The sequence below is a fragment of the Tyto alba genome, unplaced genomic scaffold (assembly GCF_018691265.1).
Source record: "Tyto alba isolate M040663 unplaced genomic scaffold, T.alba_DEE_v4.0 Super-Scaffold_9, whole genome shotgun sequence".
Taxonomy (NCBI): Eukaryota; Metazoa; Chordata; class Aves; order Strigiformes; family Tytonidae; genus Tyto; species Tyto alba.
Genome location: NW_024881330.1, coordinates 17,815,500 through 17,834,292, shown reverse-complemented (window position 1 = coordinate 17,834,292; position 18,793 = coordinate 17,815,500). Strand labels below are relative to the sequence as shown.

At 35.3% G+C, this 18,793-nt stretch overlaps 1 protein-coding gene across 1 annotated transcript in view; it reads right to left on the bottom strand.

The window, feature by feature from the left end:
* CSMD3 (CUB and Sushi multiple domains 3) overlaps window positions 1-18,793 on the bottom strand; it is a 703,442-nt gene that overhangs the window by 499,978 nt on the left and 184,671 nt on the right. Inside the window, exon 5 of the mRNA XM_042785878.1 lies at window positions 1,992-2,199. Coding sequence (XP_042641812.1) covers window positions 1,992-2,199 — 208 coding nt within the window. The remainder of the gene's footprint in view (window positions 1-1,991; window positions 2,200-18,793) is intronic.

Genomic DNA, 18,793 nt, shown 5'->3' with positions numbered 1-18,793 from the left:
CAGAATGAAAGATCAAGAATCTGTTTTTAGGTTTAGAAGTATATTTCTATGTAGACTTTATAAACTAAGATATCTTGAACTAAACTTCAAGCTATAGTCTAAGGGAATATAAAGTATTACCACTGTAAATCTAATCAACAAATTGATGTTAATTAATCTTTCCAAATCTATTTTTCCTAACATATGGGGGGATACTTTTACATAACTGAATACACCAGTCTAATTTAGGGAATATAAATGACAAGCTAAAAAAAGAATATGTTCTCATTATGCTTCTTTACGTGATGAATTATTAAATTAGCATTGTAATTGTTTATGTTTTGTAAACAGATAATATGAGAATTTCCATATAAAATAATCTTATTATATCATTTAAATATAGTCAAGGCCTTTTGCAGAAAAAAAATGAAATCATTGTTTGAAGATCATAACTGCATATATAAAACACATTGAAGAATAACTGAATGCACATTTAGCTTTTCAAGTGATTCATATTGTCTGTATGTCATTGGTGTTAACTCACTAATAGTTATTATAAATTATTTTTTAAAAATTATTTTAGCTGACAGCTAGTTCAAAAGATTTCAGTTTAACAACCTGAAAAACTCAATGGCAATTAAGTAATATTCTAATACAGGCAATTAACTACGTAGGTGGCAGTTTGAATTAACTTGAACAATGAAATACTATTTGTTAAAGCTGAGACTTAGTGTATAGGTTTCTACTATATCCTGAAGTAGTAAGGAATATTACTTACAAGCATCACTTGTAGAAGCTGAGACTGATGCTTTCAAAATATTGTAATTATTTAATTTGGAATATTTTCTTATTATAAAATTTAAAATAATTTACTTTATTTGGTATATGCTATGTTTAGTGGGGTTTTGTATTGATAATAAGAAAGCAAGACTCTACTGACTTTAATGTGGCTAGCCAACCGCCTCTTGTATCACCTGTTTTTCAAATGCCTCTTTTTTGCAGAAACTTCATAATGCTTTATGAACCAGTTAAGAGCTTAAAATTTTACTGGAGAACATCACTGTTATTCATGGTTTTGTATACGTCTTTTTTTTTTGTGAACCAATAGTGTATTTAAAGCAATATAACAAACACAAGAATTTGTCATATTCACGTGCTTCTTGAGTAGTGTGATGCTGTGTTACCATAAAGCTACCAGGCTAGAAAACCACAGAATGTATAATTTATTTTTTCTACTTAACTGAACCTGATCTTGAAAGAGGTTGTTTACTATTTTATTTCTTCTACTTGTTCTATCAAAACATCTACACATCAAGAATTGCAGAAGCCAGTCTAGCAAAAACATTGTCACTACTGCTAAGTCAACAAACAAACAAAAATACTCTCTAAAGGTAGTACATTTGAAATAAAACCAAAATTAAACAGTGCTGTGGCTACTTAGCTCAAGGTGTTGTATCTCACAGAACAGGATGGAATTTTCTAGATGAGCATAACACCAGCCATACCCAGCAACATCATAATATTTAGTGAGACCACGTATACAGTTCTCTGTGCAGAAACTCCTCCAGAGAGAAGCTGTGACCAACAAGTGTGACGAATGCTACTTCCCCAGCCCTGTGCTGAAAGGACTCCATGTCATTCACTTTCTGACATGAAATTCCCTGAAGGCTCCACCAATCCGTACCAGTACAACAGTCCATTCTGTTTCTAAATATATACATTTTTAATACAATAATGGTCAGAATGGTTAGACCTATAAACAATGAGGTGAATGAGTCTACAGTGCCTTTCATCTCAATATTACACCCTTGAAATATATTTGGAAATTATTTTAAGGCTGCAAATACAATATCAACATTCATGCCATAGTGACAACCATTACTGGTGGTTTTTGTTTGTTTTCAACAAGACTACTTATTGGCAAATGGAAAAGTAACAGGAATTATCCTTCCACATTTCATCATCTTTTTTTTTTTTTTTCCACAACATTAAAATTGCAATAGTTGGCTTACCATATTGTAGGTGGTTCAGAACCTTCTACTTCCAAATAATCATACTTCTCTTCCATTTGGAAATCTGTAAATATGAGTGAAATAGTATCACCAGGCTCTGCCACAATTGTCCATGTGCAATCCGCATTATTATGATATTCATTAGGAAAGTTGGGGCTTGAGATGATACCACTGGATCCTCTCATAGTTCCTCCACATGCATCTTCAGCTGTTAAAAAAAAAAAAAAAATTATAATTGTCATTAAAATCATCCCTTAGAAAAATATACTTTCTTGCTGAGAATAGTAGTTCATTACTTTTAGGTAAAAAATTGCTTAAAGTTTTTTAACATGTTAAACTTGGAATTCTGTTGGAAAGTTAAGGTGTTAATAAGTAATTGCTTCAGATTTCAGTTATTTTAAAATTATTATACTAGTGCCAATACATATTTTTTACAATCTACTATTTATCATTTTCACTGGCATTGTTTCACTCACTTTACAAGAGCATGCAAAAATTTCATTATTTCCTCTTTTGCTTTAACCAAAAATGTTTTCATAAAGCAAGTTGAGTTGAGTCCCTATTATATGCAGTCTGGCACGTGATGTGAAGCAGTTACATTATTCTGAGAAAAGAAGCATGAGAATATTACCTATCCTATGCTAATTATATTATCATATTTTATTTTAGGGAACATCTAGTGATGTTTAAGTTTATTCTCCAATAATATTTTTCCAATTTTCAAACAGATAATCAGTCTTCATACCAAATCCATTCACAGGTGATTTTCCAAATGTCAGATGCAAGACATTTTCAAAATTAAGATGTTTACAAGATAGTAATTTTACGGAGTGTAACTTCTAGTAGATCAAGTATTTCAAATTTGACCATAGGAATACATTTTTCATGATATGTGAATAACCATTAAATTATTTGACCAATTACACAACTAATTATTTTTGGTTATGAATACACCAATAAACACCTAAAATGGAAGAAGGCTCAGAGGAGATGGTCAAGGGTGATGTACCCATAAAGTTCAGGGAATAATGCAGAGTATGAATGAGCACAGCTGTGCAAAGACTGACTTTTATCTCATCACAAAGTGGACCAGAGGGTGGCCTTTGTTTTAGATAAACAGCTATCAGCAGTTGAGTGGATTAACTGGTGGTGGAATTATTTCTCCCTGAATTCATCAAGAGCGTGAATATCTCCCTGAGTTAGCCAGACCAGCATGAGCAGAGTGAATACATGGCTCAGCCCAAAATGAAGTATAAAAAATAGAAAACTAATGAAGGAACTTCAAAGAGATCAATGGGCTTGAGCCATCTTCATCCCATGTATTCTTTCCAGTGATTGCGAACGCCCAGTGTTGTGATGGTGAGCACATTATAGATACTTGTAATGGTAATCACACTGGTATTGTGATAAAACTATATTGTAATTGCTATATATTTTGCTAAGTGTAACCTACATTTGTGATGTTATGCAATATGTTTTATATTACTCTGCTAAAATAGAAGTCTTGTGTAACATCAACTGTCTTTAAATAAGTAAATTTGATATTAAACATTACATCCTCCACATGTGGCATATCTAAAAGAATCTGGTCAAAGAGTATTTGACACCAACACAATAATGCTCTATTTTCTAACATACAATCTTATGCTGAATAAACTAAGTAAATATTGAAGATGTACAAAATCAGTTCTAACACCAACAGAACTCTATGAGAAAACTGTTCTCAAATGACTGATGTTGTGTATCTTCTATCTTAATGGTACATATATGCCTAATAACTCAAAAATTGGTTTTGAGGCTTTCATATCAAAGTTTTTTTATGTGAACAAATTAAGCTGATTGTGAATGTAGTGCTATTGCTTTCAGAAATGGAATTATTTTCAAATAACTTACACAGAAATACCATGTTACTAGGTGGAAATACCATATCATATTACTTAGATTATTATTGAAATGTTTGAAATATGCCTGAAAAGCAATTCTTGTTTCTGCTTAATTAGAGTGCTAACAGAAATACAACTTGCCCTAGAGCCCCAAAATCCAGTCAATATTGATGAAAAAATAATGACAAGGATTTAAAAAAAAAAATATTTTTAAGGAGTATCACATCACAGAACAAAAGCTTTAAAGAATTCTGACACACATAATGACTCACTTCTAATGGAAAGAAAAAACTTAATGACTCTAAGAAATCTCTTAATGACAGTAGTTTAAGAGTTTAAAATACCAGGTTTTGTCTCTTAAAAATTCTGTTAAATTATTATATGACCAGATAAGAAAAAGTAAAGTACAAACATATCTTGGATTTAATCTTACTAGTTAGCCAGTGTACTTAGCACCCACTAAGTACAACAAAACAGAGGAACCTCATCACATCACAGGTTCAAGTCTTTTACTGTGAAAGGAATAAGAAAATACAAAAAAGGTAATAATGAAGTTTTGTTTTCATGCATTAAGGACAATAAAGAGAATAATTTTTAACTCTTAATTCACAGACGTAAAATGTGCGTTAAAACAATGGGTAACATACTGGTTCAATGATTTTGAAGGGTCTGTATATTGATTTTTTTAAAATATTGATTGAAATATGCTTTATCAAGTACTGATTTTAAAAAGTTTTTATAGGTAAATTTTCATAGCTAAATTACTGAAACTTATGAACACTGGAAAGACAAATAATAGCATGTGAAATAGCCTTTCAGATCATGTAACAAATTAAAAGCAGAAAACTAGGAGTACCGTGCAAGGCTAAAGACTTTGGAATAGCTTTCTCAGTCTCAAATATAGAAGTGCTTTTGGAAAATACTGTACTGCAGAACTAATTTATTTTGCTTTTCACAAATGAATTATAGAGAAACCTATCCTAGTTCCTAGAAATATAAAAAACTGTTGATTAAAAATGTTAATATACTCTACTAATACTTAAAAAAATAGAGTGACTGTGTTAAAAACACAAGCTGTGTCAGTGAGCATGTCCCCTATTCTGAGACACATCTGTTTAGAGATTTTTGCCCAAATGCAATTTTGTTACCATCAGCAATAATGGCCCAGACAAACAATCATGTATTTTGTTCTGACTCATATAGCAAATTTGCTACAAATAAAATTAATACTGACTACATTTAAGTGCTGTAAATATTACCAAGAGCACACTGGATATCATCTTAGCCTCTGTAATGCAAGAATTAGCCCAATAAATAACAGAATTACTGTGCTGTGTCCCTATATTCCTCCACCTACTGTATCAATTGCTTGTGATTTATTTGCTTCCACTCTCGCAACCAGATTGTCATAGGTAAAAGCATATCTGGGAGAAGGCCGACCAACGTTAATCCCCATGAAAATGTTTGGTGCCTTAACTTGTGAAGCCACTGGAAAAAAAGAATTGATCTTCAAGTAAACTGACAAATACTGAAGTTGACAAAAGTTTTACCATTGACTTCATAGTGCATAAGACCCTGACAAATAAAAGAAAATATAATAATTGTTTCTGTGTAATCTGCTTTTATCACCTGTATTTCTAGCACACCGAAACAGCATAATTACAAACAAAAGAATATCTGGTAAGAGAATATATATGAAGACTAACACTGGCCCAGCTTCATCAATGTGCAACAAGTCCAATAATGTTATGTGAACAAGAAAGAAAGAGAGGATAATCTTTGCAGTGATTTCTGTAGAGAGCCCTGAGAATCTCTCCACTGCCTTTCCACAACTTACTGAATTACCCGTTAAATCACTGAGGTAGGAGTCCTCAAAGATACTTAAATACCTAACACTACAATCACTGCAATCAAAATGTAATACCTAAACAGCAGCTAAGCACCTAAATGACTTGAAAGAACTGTGTATCCATCCCTGTTCTTTTAATTTCCAGTTACGAAAGAGGGAGAAAAACATTCACATGAATGGTGAGAAGCCAATACTTTGGTTAATACTTGGTAGAATCTGACATGCAACTACAAATGCATAGTTAATATTGATGACATTTCTTAAAAAAAAAAATCTACTTTAAAATTCTTACTCCATATTTTCAAATTAAATTTATTTTGCCATGTACTGAGAAAATGTATCTAACCTACAAACTTGCAAATGTGATATAAAGGCATAAATGCAAAAAATATGCATACCACCAAGACGTAATTTTTTCAAACATACTTCTCTGATCTTAACCATATGCTGAAAGGGGAAGATTTTTCAAAGTGATATGCAAGTGAGGACTTGGCTTAGCTTTTCAAGGTATTATGAATTCAAATGAATATCTATATTTGAATATGCATAAAGGCTTTTATGTAGAGGGAGTTTCACTGATATCATGATGTGAGCTATGATTATAAGAGTACAAAGGTTTTGAGTTTTTTTTTTTTTATAGACATAGATATATGCAGCTTTTTTTTTCTTTTTAAATTATAGCTAAATGACCATTAAAAAAATTAATGCGATATTTAAATAATTTAAAGTGAAAAATAATTTAATAAATTTTATATTTTATTTTCTAACCATCGTTCTGGTTTGCTATTCACTCTTTCATTTTCATAATAAATATTGAAAATATATTTCTCTAGTTAGTCTTATTTAATTTTTTGCTTATTCTTGTAGGTTTCAGTGATATTCACAATAATGTAACATAAATATTGAACTGTAATTTTCAATTAGATGATCAAAGACAGGCAGTGTTATCAGTGATTTATAGACCATACAAATTAATGGATTTCAGTAAGAATTCGATGAGATTGCATGGTAGATCAAGCTTCAATCTGGCATACAATATATTGCATCATCTTATCTATCTAGATATTTGAAGTGTACCAAACAGTTAAAATTAAGTGCATAACTCAACTTACCACAGTAATAAACAACTTTTATCTATTATTTAAAATGTGAGAAAAAGAGTGTATTAACTTCCCAAGTTTAAACAATGATCTTTACAATAGCCAATAAAAGTTCTGAGCAAGATGAGCCACTTTTGAAGAAACCCATCAAGAAAAGCTGAGAGGACTTGCAGTAATCCGTCTATACCTTGATCTTAGTTATACAGACTCTATGAAATACATGGCATACTCTTCACAGTGTAGTTCAGGTACAACCCCAGACATACTGTTGTCTGCTCTTTCAAATTTTAGACAGTCTTGTTTCACACAAATCATCTGAGCAATCTAAAGGAATTAGCACTCTATCACCCCCTTTGAAGAATTTTACAGTCATATTAATTATTGCTCTTAAATATACACATTAATAACTACCTTTTAGATGAAGGTTATGAAAGATCTTTACATTAGAAAGCAATCAATTCCTTGAGAAACTCCAGTGCCTTTCAAAAAAATTTAATATAGGCAAAGATATGACAGTAACTACTGATTCCGTTAGTGTGGTGAAAAGCTACTTTATCTGTTTCTCCATAGCAAACACACACAGATGCATGTGTCTACACAAACTAACCATCTACAGAATTTTATCTGAGGCTCATCTGCTGTCCTTAATATTGGTATCTAACTGCTAAGATTTCTGATGGGCAACTGAAGAAAACAGGGACCCCATATAACCCCATATTTATCATACATTAAAAATAAATTAACCACTTACATGCATAAAATAATTATGTGGAAAGTGAAGTATAATTCTAAGTATTTTCAGATGTTTTTAAATTTAAAGTATTGTTTTTTAAGTCTTTCCAAAACAGCTTATGATTATTTGATGTAAAAAGTAGAATGGAAATGGAAATTAATTATACAGATAATAGTTTTTTATATTTTTCCAAAACCACAACCCTTTAGCTGTAATCTCAATTCTGAGAGAAAAAAAAATGTTTTGCTATAAAATTCTACCAGAGTTTTCTAAATAAGATTTTTAATCAATTATCTTCATATTCAAAGTGAAGAGTAAAGAAAATTGGATTACCTTCTCCAGGCAATAACTTGGCATGAGAAAGCAAACATTATTGTTTATTAAAAAGGCAACATACTATTTTAGCTATAACTTAAGTTATGCAAACATTTCTGAATCAGAAGGTAGTCTCTTTCCCAAGGACCTTGCATCCTTCTGTTACTTCTGAAAGTTTGTCAGATGTTAGATCTAAATAATAAATAAATAAATAAATAATCTCACCTGGATTGCAGCCTCACTGATCACTCTTTAGGACATGTCACTGATTTTGGGGGGATGAAGCTCAGAATTATCTTGACTTGAATTTTATTACTACACAAGCATTTTATGCTTAGTATTTTTCCCTTTATGGGTCTGTATGTTTATACACTCAGACTGTTTTTACAGAGCACAACATTGAGAAGCAGTTTCATAACACATTTTGAACTTAATTTTCCACAAGTCTGAATTTTCTGGTTTATCCATCAGCAACTTTCACAAATTTTAAATGTCGCAGTTGGCCAGTGTTTAATCCAATGCTCTTATATACACTTCAGCTTTGAAATTTTCTGCACATCCTATACCACTTTCATAAAAAACAATTTAGAATGTGTTTCTTATTAAGTTTCTTCAGTAGCTGTGCTACAGACAAGCAGCAGAAAGGAAATTGCATAGGCTGAAGTGGAAAGCCCCTTAAAAAGTTAAACTCCATTTTAAAGGCTGTAGTATAATAATCTGCTTATGAAATTTGCAGATGATCACAGTAATAGAATACATAGTCACAAAAATATCCTTAAGAAGCTCTATAGGCAATGCCATTTTCTGGCAGAGTTCCCTCTGCTCCCTCCTTTGCACAAAATATAACACTTCTTTAGTTCACTACCCACCTTTCTTAGAGAGTCTGTATATGTCTATCACAAGACTTGAGCTATGCCAGCTCTTCTCTTGTAGCTCTGTGATTTTAATAATGTAATTGATCCGAGATTGAGTATGAATTTACAGTTCCTATGTTTCCCATGCTACATGTGTTTGTGTATAGTCACCCTATTTTCTCAGAAAGAATGCAAGAAAATCGTTCATCGTACTGCCCCGTGTGTGCTTCCCCTCATTCCCCGTTCCCTGATAAATCTTCAAGCTTTGGTCACCAACGCTGACAAACCTATTTTAAAGAACTCCTTACTAGGTTAGCAAGCCTCTTGGTAATGGTGCTCTTGTCCCACTAAGTAAAAACTAGTTATCCAACTAGTTAAACTTAGTCTAAATAATCTAATGCTCAGAGTCAATATATAAATGAATGGGTCTTAAAGTACAAAGAACAGCATATGTAGTATAATGCATATTACATTTATTTTCATTTAACATTCTGATACATTTTAAAAGGTCCAAATATAATGAAAGATATTTATATATATATATAATTTCTGAGAAACATTTATATGTTGACTTTTTTTAGAAACCTCCAATAATAAAAAATGTCAACCTTTCCTCATAATCTATCCACAGAATAACCCTACATATTTCAGAATTTTAAATTGAATGATTTCAAAACATCCACCAACTGAAAATCTTTAAGGATATCTTTGCACAAGATTTGTCATTAATGACTTAAATAAAATTCATCCAACTTTTGAGGAGAGTGATACAAAATACTTCTTGAGGACATATGGAAGTCTTACTTTCTATGGCTTGCTTTGTGTTCTGATTTGTAAAAGTCACAGATTTTAAATTCCAAATAAACCCAAGGATGGTTATAAAATGACATGATTCACATCCTCAAATCCTTCCCTTTGTGCTTGTATGCTCAGTATAGAAGTAAAATTTCTACAGATTTGACAGCCAGAAAAAAAATCAAATAATAGCTTCTGTAGCTAAAAAGGTGAGGAAACTTGGGAGCTTAAATGCTGCTCTAGCAGAAGTTAAATGGAATTAATTGCCTCCTAACCTGCCTCTTCTGACACAGAATCACAAAAATTAGCTATGCCATGGACAAAACGCTACCAACACCCACAGAGCTTGTGCCTACCTGGAGTCCTGTACTGGACAAAACTGGTAGGGGAGCTGTGGGGGAGGAGGTCGTGGACTGCCCTGTGTTAGTCACAGCCAGTTCCAGCCCGCCATGCAACGAACAGCGCTGTCCCACCATGTGACAAAATGGCAGCCACAGAGGAGCTGCTGGAGGGGGCAGGAGGCGGCGTGGGAGGAGCACAAAGGGGAACACAGGAGGAAACATGTAGGCACATGTGAGGATACACTGAAGGCTGTACAGAAGGGAGGTCCCAAAGGCACTGTGGCCCCTGGAAGAACCCATGACAGAGTAAAGAATAAGAGTGGAAGAGTACGATGAGGGAAAAAGGAATCCAGTAGGCACTGTCACCTCACACCTCCCCTCGCTGCACTGTGCTGGCTGGGCTAAGGGTGAGCTGCCCCAGGAGCAAGGGGAGCCGAGACCAGGAGAGGGAGGAGGGTCTGCAGTGAAGTTGAGGTAGGTGAAGTGGGAAGAAAGGTCTTTTCCCTAAGTATTAAAGTTTTTCTTTTCTTCTGTTTCACAAATCCTGAATCAGTAACTGAATGTTTGTGTTAACTGGCAATAAATTAAAGTTCATTGAAATCCTCAGATTTGGTTGATTTTCCCCCAAGGAAATGTCACGTTGGGGGTGTGATTTAGGTGAGCTGGGTTCTTCTGAAGGCTTACGGATAGGAAAAGTAACTGTTTCCTAGTAAATGCTGCACGGTGACCTAATTTATTATTTTATCTATAAAGAAGGAAGGAAAAATCTTAATGTGGAAAAAACCTTGGCATATAAAGCCAGTAGTTTGGCTTTAAAAAAACAAAACAAAACAAAACAAAACGTGAAAGGTTTGCAGTTTGCTAAGTTCTTACCTATATATTAGGAAAACATCAAAGCTGTTTGGTTAAAAATGTACATAGGTGGTTCATTTTTTTAAATTCTCTATTTTTCTGGACTAAGAATTGAAATTTGATGGATTAACTCACAGATGTGTTTAAAAAAGCAAGATAACCCACCAGTCTGTACATCAGCCAACTGTTCCATTACTGTTGTTTTCCAGCAAGAGAATGAAATACATTTTTTCTCACATAAAAATGAATATAGGGGAGGGATTGGTGATTTTACTGCTTAGAAAGAAAACAAGGTAATTTAAATTAAAATATTTGTATAAGCTTTCCCTGTGTGAGCACAACAGAAGAAATTAAAAAGATTTCTTGCTGATCAAACTTTTTCCAATTGCTTGTGAAACAATAAAGCTTAGAAGTTCTGCAGTATAAAATTAAAATATTATTTCAGATTTCATAGTTCTCAATCCTCATATTTACTGTTTGAGTTGTTGAGGGGCAGAGGGCTTAAGAGTAAATTCATTGAAAATGGAATACAGAAAAAAGCAGAAATTACTTTAGTTAATTGTTCAGGAAAAGAAAATGAAAAAAAGACCTAAAAGTAAATCTTTCAATTAATCAATTTGAAATGAAACTATTTATCTTTCTAATTATTTTTAGTAACTGAAAAGAACATAGGTTTTACTATGGTTTTGAAATGAAATTTTGTCTTTAAAATTTGTCTTGTCTTTAAAGCAAGCATGCCAAACATGAGAGATGATCAACAACATATTATTTGAGATTTTAGAAATTATTAGGGATCTCCTCCTATTTTTTTTTTTTAAGTTCTCAGTAAAGAAAGTACATTAAAGTATGATTTTTTTTGGTGGCAGTGGAGGGGACTATAGGGGTGGCCCCCTGTGAGAAGCTTCTCGAAGCTCCTCCAGCTCCAAGTCAGCTCCACTTCTGTTTGGAAAACCGAGCCAATCAGCCGTGCCTCTGCGATAACGTATTTAAGAGGGGATGTGGTGACGAGAACTGGGACTTGTGAGGAGGAGTTGCTGCAGCTGCATGAACACCAAGGTCAGTGGAGGAATGGAGGAAGAAAGGAGGGGGGAGGTGTGACAGAGCAGAGACCCCCCCTGTATCCTGTGGTGAGATGGCAGGGCGGCCCCCCCCGCCACCCATGAAGATCTACGGTGGAGGAGACATTGATTTATGGCCTGTGGCTCACAGCTGGTTGATCAAGGTGCTGTGCCCAAAGAAGGCTGGGGTCTTGTGGGAGAAGGTATGCGCTGCTGTAATTCAGCGCTGGGAGGATTGCAACATGCGGGGGTGTTCCATGCTGTAGCAGCTCAGGAAGGGCTACAGCCATGGGGGGGAATCCAGTCGGAGAAAGTGACCCATGACAGAGCAGTGTGTGGAATGCTGCGGCCCATGGGAGGAACTCATGTCAGAGAAAGTTTGTGGAGGACTGTCTCCTGTGAGAGAGGGACCACAATGGAGCAGGGGGAAGAAGTTCCAAGGGTCTCCCCCCACTGAAGATGAAGGAAGTGGCAGCACTGACTACACCCCCCATTCCCTGCCCCCGCGCCACTGCGAGGAGGAGGTAGAGATATCAGGAACAGAGCTGAGCCCGGGAAGAAGGGAGGGGTGGGGGGAAGGTGTTCTCAAGATGTGGCAATGCTTCTCACTGTCCTACTCTGTTACATGTTGTTAGTGTCTGTAATAAATGTATGTTCTTTTTTTCTTCCCCTAACAAGTCTGCCTTTTGCTTGTGCCTATAAAGGGGAACTTTTTCTCATCCCAGTCCTATCTCGAACCCCAAGCCTGGCTCTCTGTCCCTTCTTATTACCAGAAGAGAAGGGAGAGAGAGCCGCTGCATGGTGGTTGGCTGCTGACCAGGCTCAAACCATGACAACAGGTTACCCAGGGAGGTCTGTAAACATACAATTTTAGAGATTCCAATGTTGCTCAAACTCCCTCCTTGAATTTCTTTTCCCACCCTAAGGTGGGACCAAACCCTTAGCTGACTCCGTGACACTGAAATTTGTGAGTTGGAAGGTTTATGTGCAGGCTTATTTAATTGTGGGAACTGACACAACATACTCAAGCCATGGTATAACAATTCTAAGTGCATTATTATTCTTTCCTTTTCTGAAACAAGTACATCCAGGCTAATAATAATAAAACTATTAAGATTTACGTTATATTAGCAATAAATTCTTGGCTTTAGTTATATACAAGGTATGCTTCCTCTTCATCCATAATGATATCAAGTGTAACAATGAATCTTCAAGTAAGTGTTTATACATATGATATACTACTGTAAAGGATGTTTATTATACTTGCAAAAAATCTTATTTATTTTAAATCTCGTTCATAAGAATTATGCTATTTGGAAAGCAGATTCAGAAAGACAAATATGCTTAAATATACAGTAAAGAAAATATAGTTTAAAAGACTTCAATTATTTTGACTAATTTCAGTAGAGCATCCTATCTTTGACTACCTAAAATTTGGCTGTGGAAAAGATGGAGTCAGAGTTTTTCCCAGAGTGCACAGCAAAAAGAGAAGAGACAATGGTCACAAATTGTAATTTAGGATATTCTATTTAGAGATCAGTAATTAAAAAACAAAACAAACAAACAAAAAACCAAAAACAAACAAACAAACAAAACAAAAAAAAACAAACAAAAAAAAACAAAACAAAAAAAAAAACACCACTATTTGAGAGGTTGACTGTGATATCAAGTTACCTGGACAGGCTGTGAAACTTCCATCCTTGGAGATTTTCTAAAGTTAGCTGAACAAGACCCTAAGCAAATATATCTGCCTTTAAAGTCAGAATAGAGAGGAGTGTTGGATTTGATAACCACTTTGGGTCCCAAAATAAGCTCTCCCATCATTTCTATGGTATCTTAGAGATAGGAAAGAACAACAATTAAACAAAATGAAAAACAGAAAAAAAAAAAGAGGAATGTGTATTGTCTGAATTAACTTACTATTTTTTTTTTTTTGCAACACATACATCTTCAATCAATTTCATCTTTGCTGTAAAAATTGTGGAAAGAGACCACTTGAATCTCTTTTTATGTAAACCACCATGCAATCAAATCTTACTAATTTTCTACATTACATTCAGTATAGGACCTTAGTAGGATAAGAGTCTGTCACAATTTTAATTGTCTAGTCCTTTGAATTTTCTGGCCTCATGAGAATGGGATTACAATCATCATGAATCTTAAAATAATTTACTTTTATGATCTGATGAGAAATGCAAATGTTCATCAAAATATCTTTCTAAAATGTACAATTCCGTATGCTGAGGTTTATAAAACAGCTAAACAATGGGGTGTATTCTTACCAAGCATTGTGAAAAACAGGAAACAAAATTTCTGTGGCATATTTCTGATCTCTTTATTCCTGTAATGTTACATATCTGAAAGAATCTGCCTTTCATCCCAGTACAAAATGCCTAAGGATTACAAAATGTTTTCAGGATTTCAGAGTCAAGATTTCTATAGTTGCTTAATTATGCAGACCTTAAAATTCAGCACTCCTGAATGTGATCTGTGACTACTGCTTCACCAGAAGAGAGAAACAGGACTTAACCTCTTCTGAAGACATTTTCTCAGCCAATTTACAATGACAGCTTTGGCAGCTCTGTTATCTTGTTTGCCAAAATTTATCATACTTAAATTAAGTCTGCTTGAATTTTAAAAGTTCACAGACACATTCAAATTTGGGAAACTAAAATCAGAACTTGAAGGGAAAGATTTTTACACCATGGAAGCATTTGGAAAAAAGTGTTTCAGTGTTCTGCTTGAGGGATGTACAAAGTGTTTCAAGTAGAAGTTGAACATACCTCGTTCCTATATCTAAATGCCTCTGCTACTCATATCTCATCCTATGACCAGATGATTTTATTGCTATACTCCAAATCTTATCGTGGCCAAAAAGAAACACACAATATATACAGACAAGATATTATTTTTCATCTGATTAATAATTTAATAGTAGATAATAGTTCAAATCACCTAATGAATGCAGAGAAACCTCATTAACTTTGCTGCTACCATTACCTTTTTAGTATCACAGGAAATGGAGACTCCATGATGATGAAGGCTGGAAGCTTGTGACTTCTGACATGAGGAGGACAAATCTTGTTCCTCCTGAAGCTCTACAGCTCCAGACTCAGTCAATGCTGTGGTAGCAGATGAGGGGCTGGGACCTGTGTCCAGCAAAGCACTCAAACCAGCTAAGCCTGAGCTCTGCAGCAGAACCAGGAGGAAGTAGCAAATGATAGTAGTGGGAGACTCCCTGTTGTGGGGGATGGAGACACCCACCTGCTGACCTGTCATCTAGGGAGATTTGGTGCTTATCAAGGGCTCAAATCCCAGACACTGCTGAGGCTTCTCTGGCTTGCATACCTCTGCTGACCTTCCATGTGGACAATAATACTGCAAGGGGAGACCTGGAAAATATCAAGCATGGCTACACAACCCTGGGGAGAGTGAAGGACTGAGTGGAGACTTGGTTGTTTTTTTAGCTCAGTTCTGCCAGTAAGGGGAAAGTGTATGAGGGGGAGTGAACAGATCCTGTTGGTCAACAAGTGGTTAAGCAGCAGGTGCGGACAATGGACATTCAGCTTTTATGGCAATGGCACCATCTCTGAAGACTGAAAACTAATTGGAAGTGATGGGATCCAACAGGTGAGGCAAAAGTATCTTTGCCAACAGGCTGGCCAACCTGTTGAGGACAGCTTTAAAGTAGGAGTGACAGAGGGGGAGATGGTGGCAGGAAGAATTAGATCAGGCCTATTTCAAACTATTGGAAGTAGCCTCACATTTGCAGGACCTAGTCCACTTAGGACTTGCACCACCCTCAGATCTGCTGGAGGGACAATGCAGAGATTATGATCAATCCACAAGCTTGATAGAGTAAACTGATGAAAAATTACAAACACAGGTGTATTATACCTTCTACAGGTATATCAGCAGAAAAAGGAGGACCAGGGAAAATGTGAGCCTTCTGCTAATGGGGCAGGGGGTCTCTGTGATAAGGGTCATGGAATGGGCCAAAGTACTCAATGTCTTTTTGCCTCAGTCAGACTTGCCTTTAGGGATTTCACACGAGTGGGAAAGTCTGGAGCAATCAAGAACCTTGGTGGGATCAGTCTAGGGAACATTTAAACAAACTGGGTATGTATAAGTCCACAGGATTTGGTGGGATGCACCCAGGAATTGGCCGATGTCACTGTGATGCCACTCTCTATTATTACTGAAAGGTTGTGGTTACTGTAGGGAGGTTCTTGAGACTGGCTGGAGTGAGCATTGCCTTCCCCAGGCTTAACTGACATCCTCTCTGGAGCGGTGGTCACAGTGTACATCAATGTGAGCAGATAAAAGCTTTACACTGACACATATATGCCTCCATTGTTCTGCTTAAAAGATTGACTTCTGACAAGTTACATTTTTTATTTTCCTTTCTTCCCATGACAAATTGCACCATGACAAATGTGCACACATGAACACATACATGTTCTTTATATCTGTGCATTTTGTCCCTTCATCATAATCCAAAAAGTTATACGTAACAGTTCTTTTTAAGAGCCATTCCTTTAGAACCAGTAAGGCCTACAATATACATCCTTTTTATTTCACACATCATTTGCTCAACAGGTAGCAATGGCATCTTCAGGAACATTCTGGTTTATGAGTGGAACCCAAAGCATTAAATATATGTGCCAAAAATCATTATAGAATTTTTCCTGGAATATTACAGTGCATGTGTAATAGTCAACTTAAAATCCCAGCTTGGTGTCCATTTTACTACTTTACTTCAAACTTAGACAGTGATTGGATCACAGTCCAAGTATTTATCTTTTATTTTCAGTAGATTGTTATCAATTACTAAAAATTACAAAATTTAAATTATCAGGACTTAAATATATGTCAAAACATGGAATAATGACCTTGTGAAAAAAGCAATGATAGCAGAACTGAGCTAATCATATATAAAAAATTACATACATCTTTCCAATGCTGTTTTCAAATAAGGATGTTGCAATACTGCTACTGATATTAGGGGTCACAGCACTCAGTATGAAACTGTATGACTAGAGTTGTTACAGGCACTTCCCCGACTGAAATAGACCTTGAAGAGCAAGTATCTAGAGAGGTATCAATCTCAGAATTAAAACTCTGAAGTCCCTGATGACAGAGCTTAAAGTAAGCCACCTTCCTGAGAGAACACAGAAAGGAATTTGGAATTCTGAAAAAGCTTCTCTTTATTGCCATATTCATCCTTTATTCCCCTATTCGTCCTCAAACAGGATATGTGTTACACATGCTGCTGATACATGTTGTTCTGGCACTGATGGTCATATACATCTCAGGCTTTATTTTGCACCTATTAAATAAAAATTAACTTTACAGATTACATCAATAAAAACATTAGATTCCACATTTTTAATGACCTAACCAGGTGTGGTGGGTTGACCCCAGCTGGCAGGTCAGCCCTCACCCAGTTACTCACTCACTCGCCTCCAGCAGGATAGGGAAGAGTGTTGGAAAGGCAGAAAGTGAGAATGCTTGTGGGTCAAGAGACAGTTTAATAAGTGAAGGTGGCCAGAGGAAAGAGAGATAAAAAAATCCAACAAACAAAAAAATACAAGTGATACAACTCACCATTCAGCGCCAAGTCAGTTCCTGAGCAATGGCTACTTTGAACAAACTCAAAAACTCTGCCCTCTCCCCACAGTTTTACTGCTCAGCATCACATTATATGATGTGGAATAGCTCTTCGGTCATCTGGGGTCAGCTGTCCTAGTTGTGTCTTCTCCCAGCCTCTTGTCCACCCCCAGCCTAATTGCTGGAAGAGGTAGGGGCAGTGAGAAACAGAGAAGGAGGCCTTGATGCTGTATAAGCATGGTTTAGCAATAGTTAAAACATTGGTATGTTATCCATACTGATTTGGTCACAAATCTAAAACAGATGCCATAGGAGTTGCTATAAGGAAAATGAACTCCATGCCAGCTGAACACAGTACACCAGGTAACAAGTTTCATACCTCCAGTTCACACTGGTTTTAGTTTGAATAGCAGACCTAAAGTACTCTTCCTATTGGAAGGATACAGCGTTTCAAAATACAAGACACTAAACTATTCCAGTTTTTAAATCCTTGTGAATTATCCTTTTTCTTACTAAGTTTAAAACCTTTTCAGGGTATTCAAAAAGCTGAATACATATTGTTGCTGCCAAAGTGCTCTCCTGATAAAGGTAATTAAAATCAGGATTTACAGTATCCTGCTATCATATGTGATAATCCATCACTATTTATCTGTGGCATGTTAATAATAGAATATCAGAATACAATGGAATCATGCTATTGAAGTGTCTGGGTGAAACAAATATCAAAAGGGAATAAATACAGACATCTTAGCTCAGTATCACCAACTTCACATCAGATGGGAAGTCACTAAGAGAGCTAGACTTCGTTTTGTCTTTTTTTTCCCTCTGATTCCTCTGGCTAGAGTAGAGATCTATAAAATGTATAAATTAAAAGAGCATTAATTATTATGTAATTAATATTCACTTACCTTGAACCCCAGTATAAGGGCACTGAAACGGTAATCAATGTTAACAGCATAATCAGTAGTATATAAGCATTTTTGTGAAGTTGTGATGCCATAGACAGACACAATTCACAAGCATTTTTGAGAAGTATGTGAACAATGGGATCACCAAAGGCACAAAGATATTTGTAGCTGTATGTAGGAGGCATCCAAGTAAAAAAAATTGCAAGATAAGCACAAGTAACTACAGACTAATGTCCTGACGATTATATGAGAATAACTGGGAAAGATATGTTTTCAAGACTTTTCAGTTCTATATAAATAATGATGATAATTAATAATATGTAAGAACTGTTTGCATGAATTGTGCTGTTAATATGTGGATTTAGTAAAATTCAGTTTTAAAGTTTAAAACTGTCTTGATTTGTCAGTTTTCTAAATACTCCAAGACAACAGACAAACTTCCTGTTATATACATGTGGACATATCTATATATTCACCTGCACCACTTCTCATCCAATACTTACT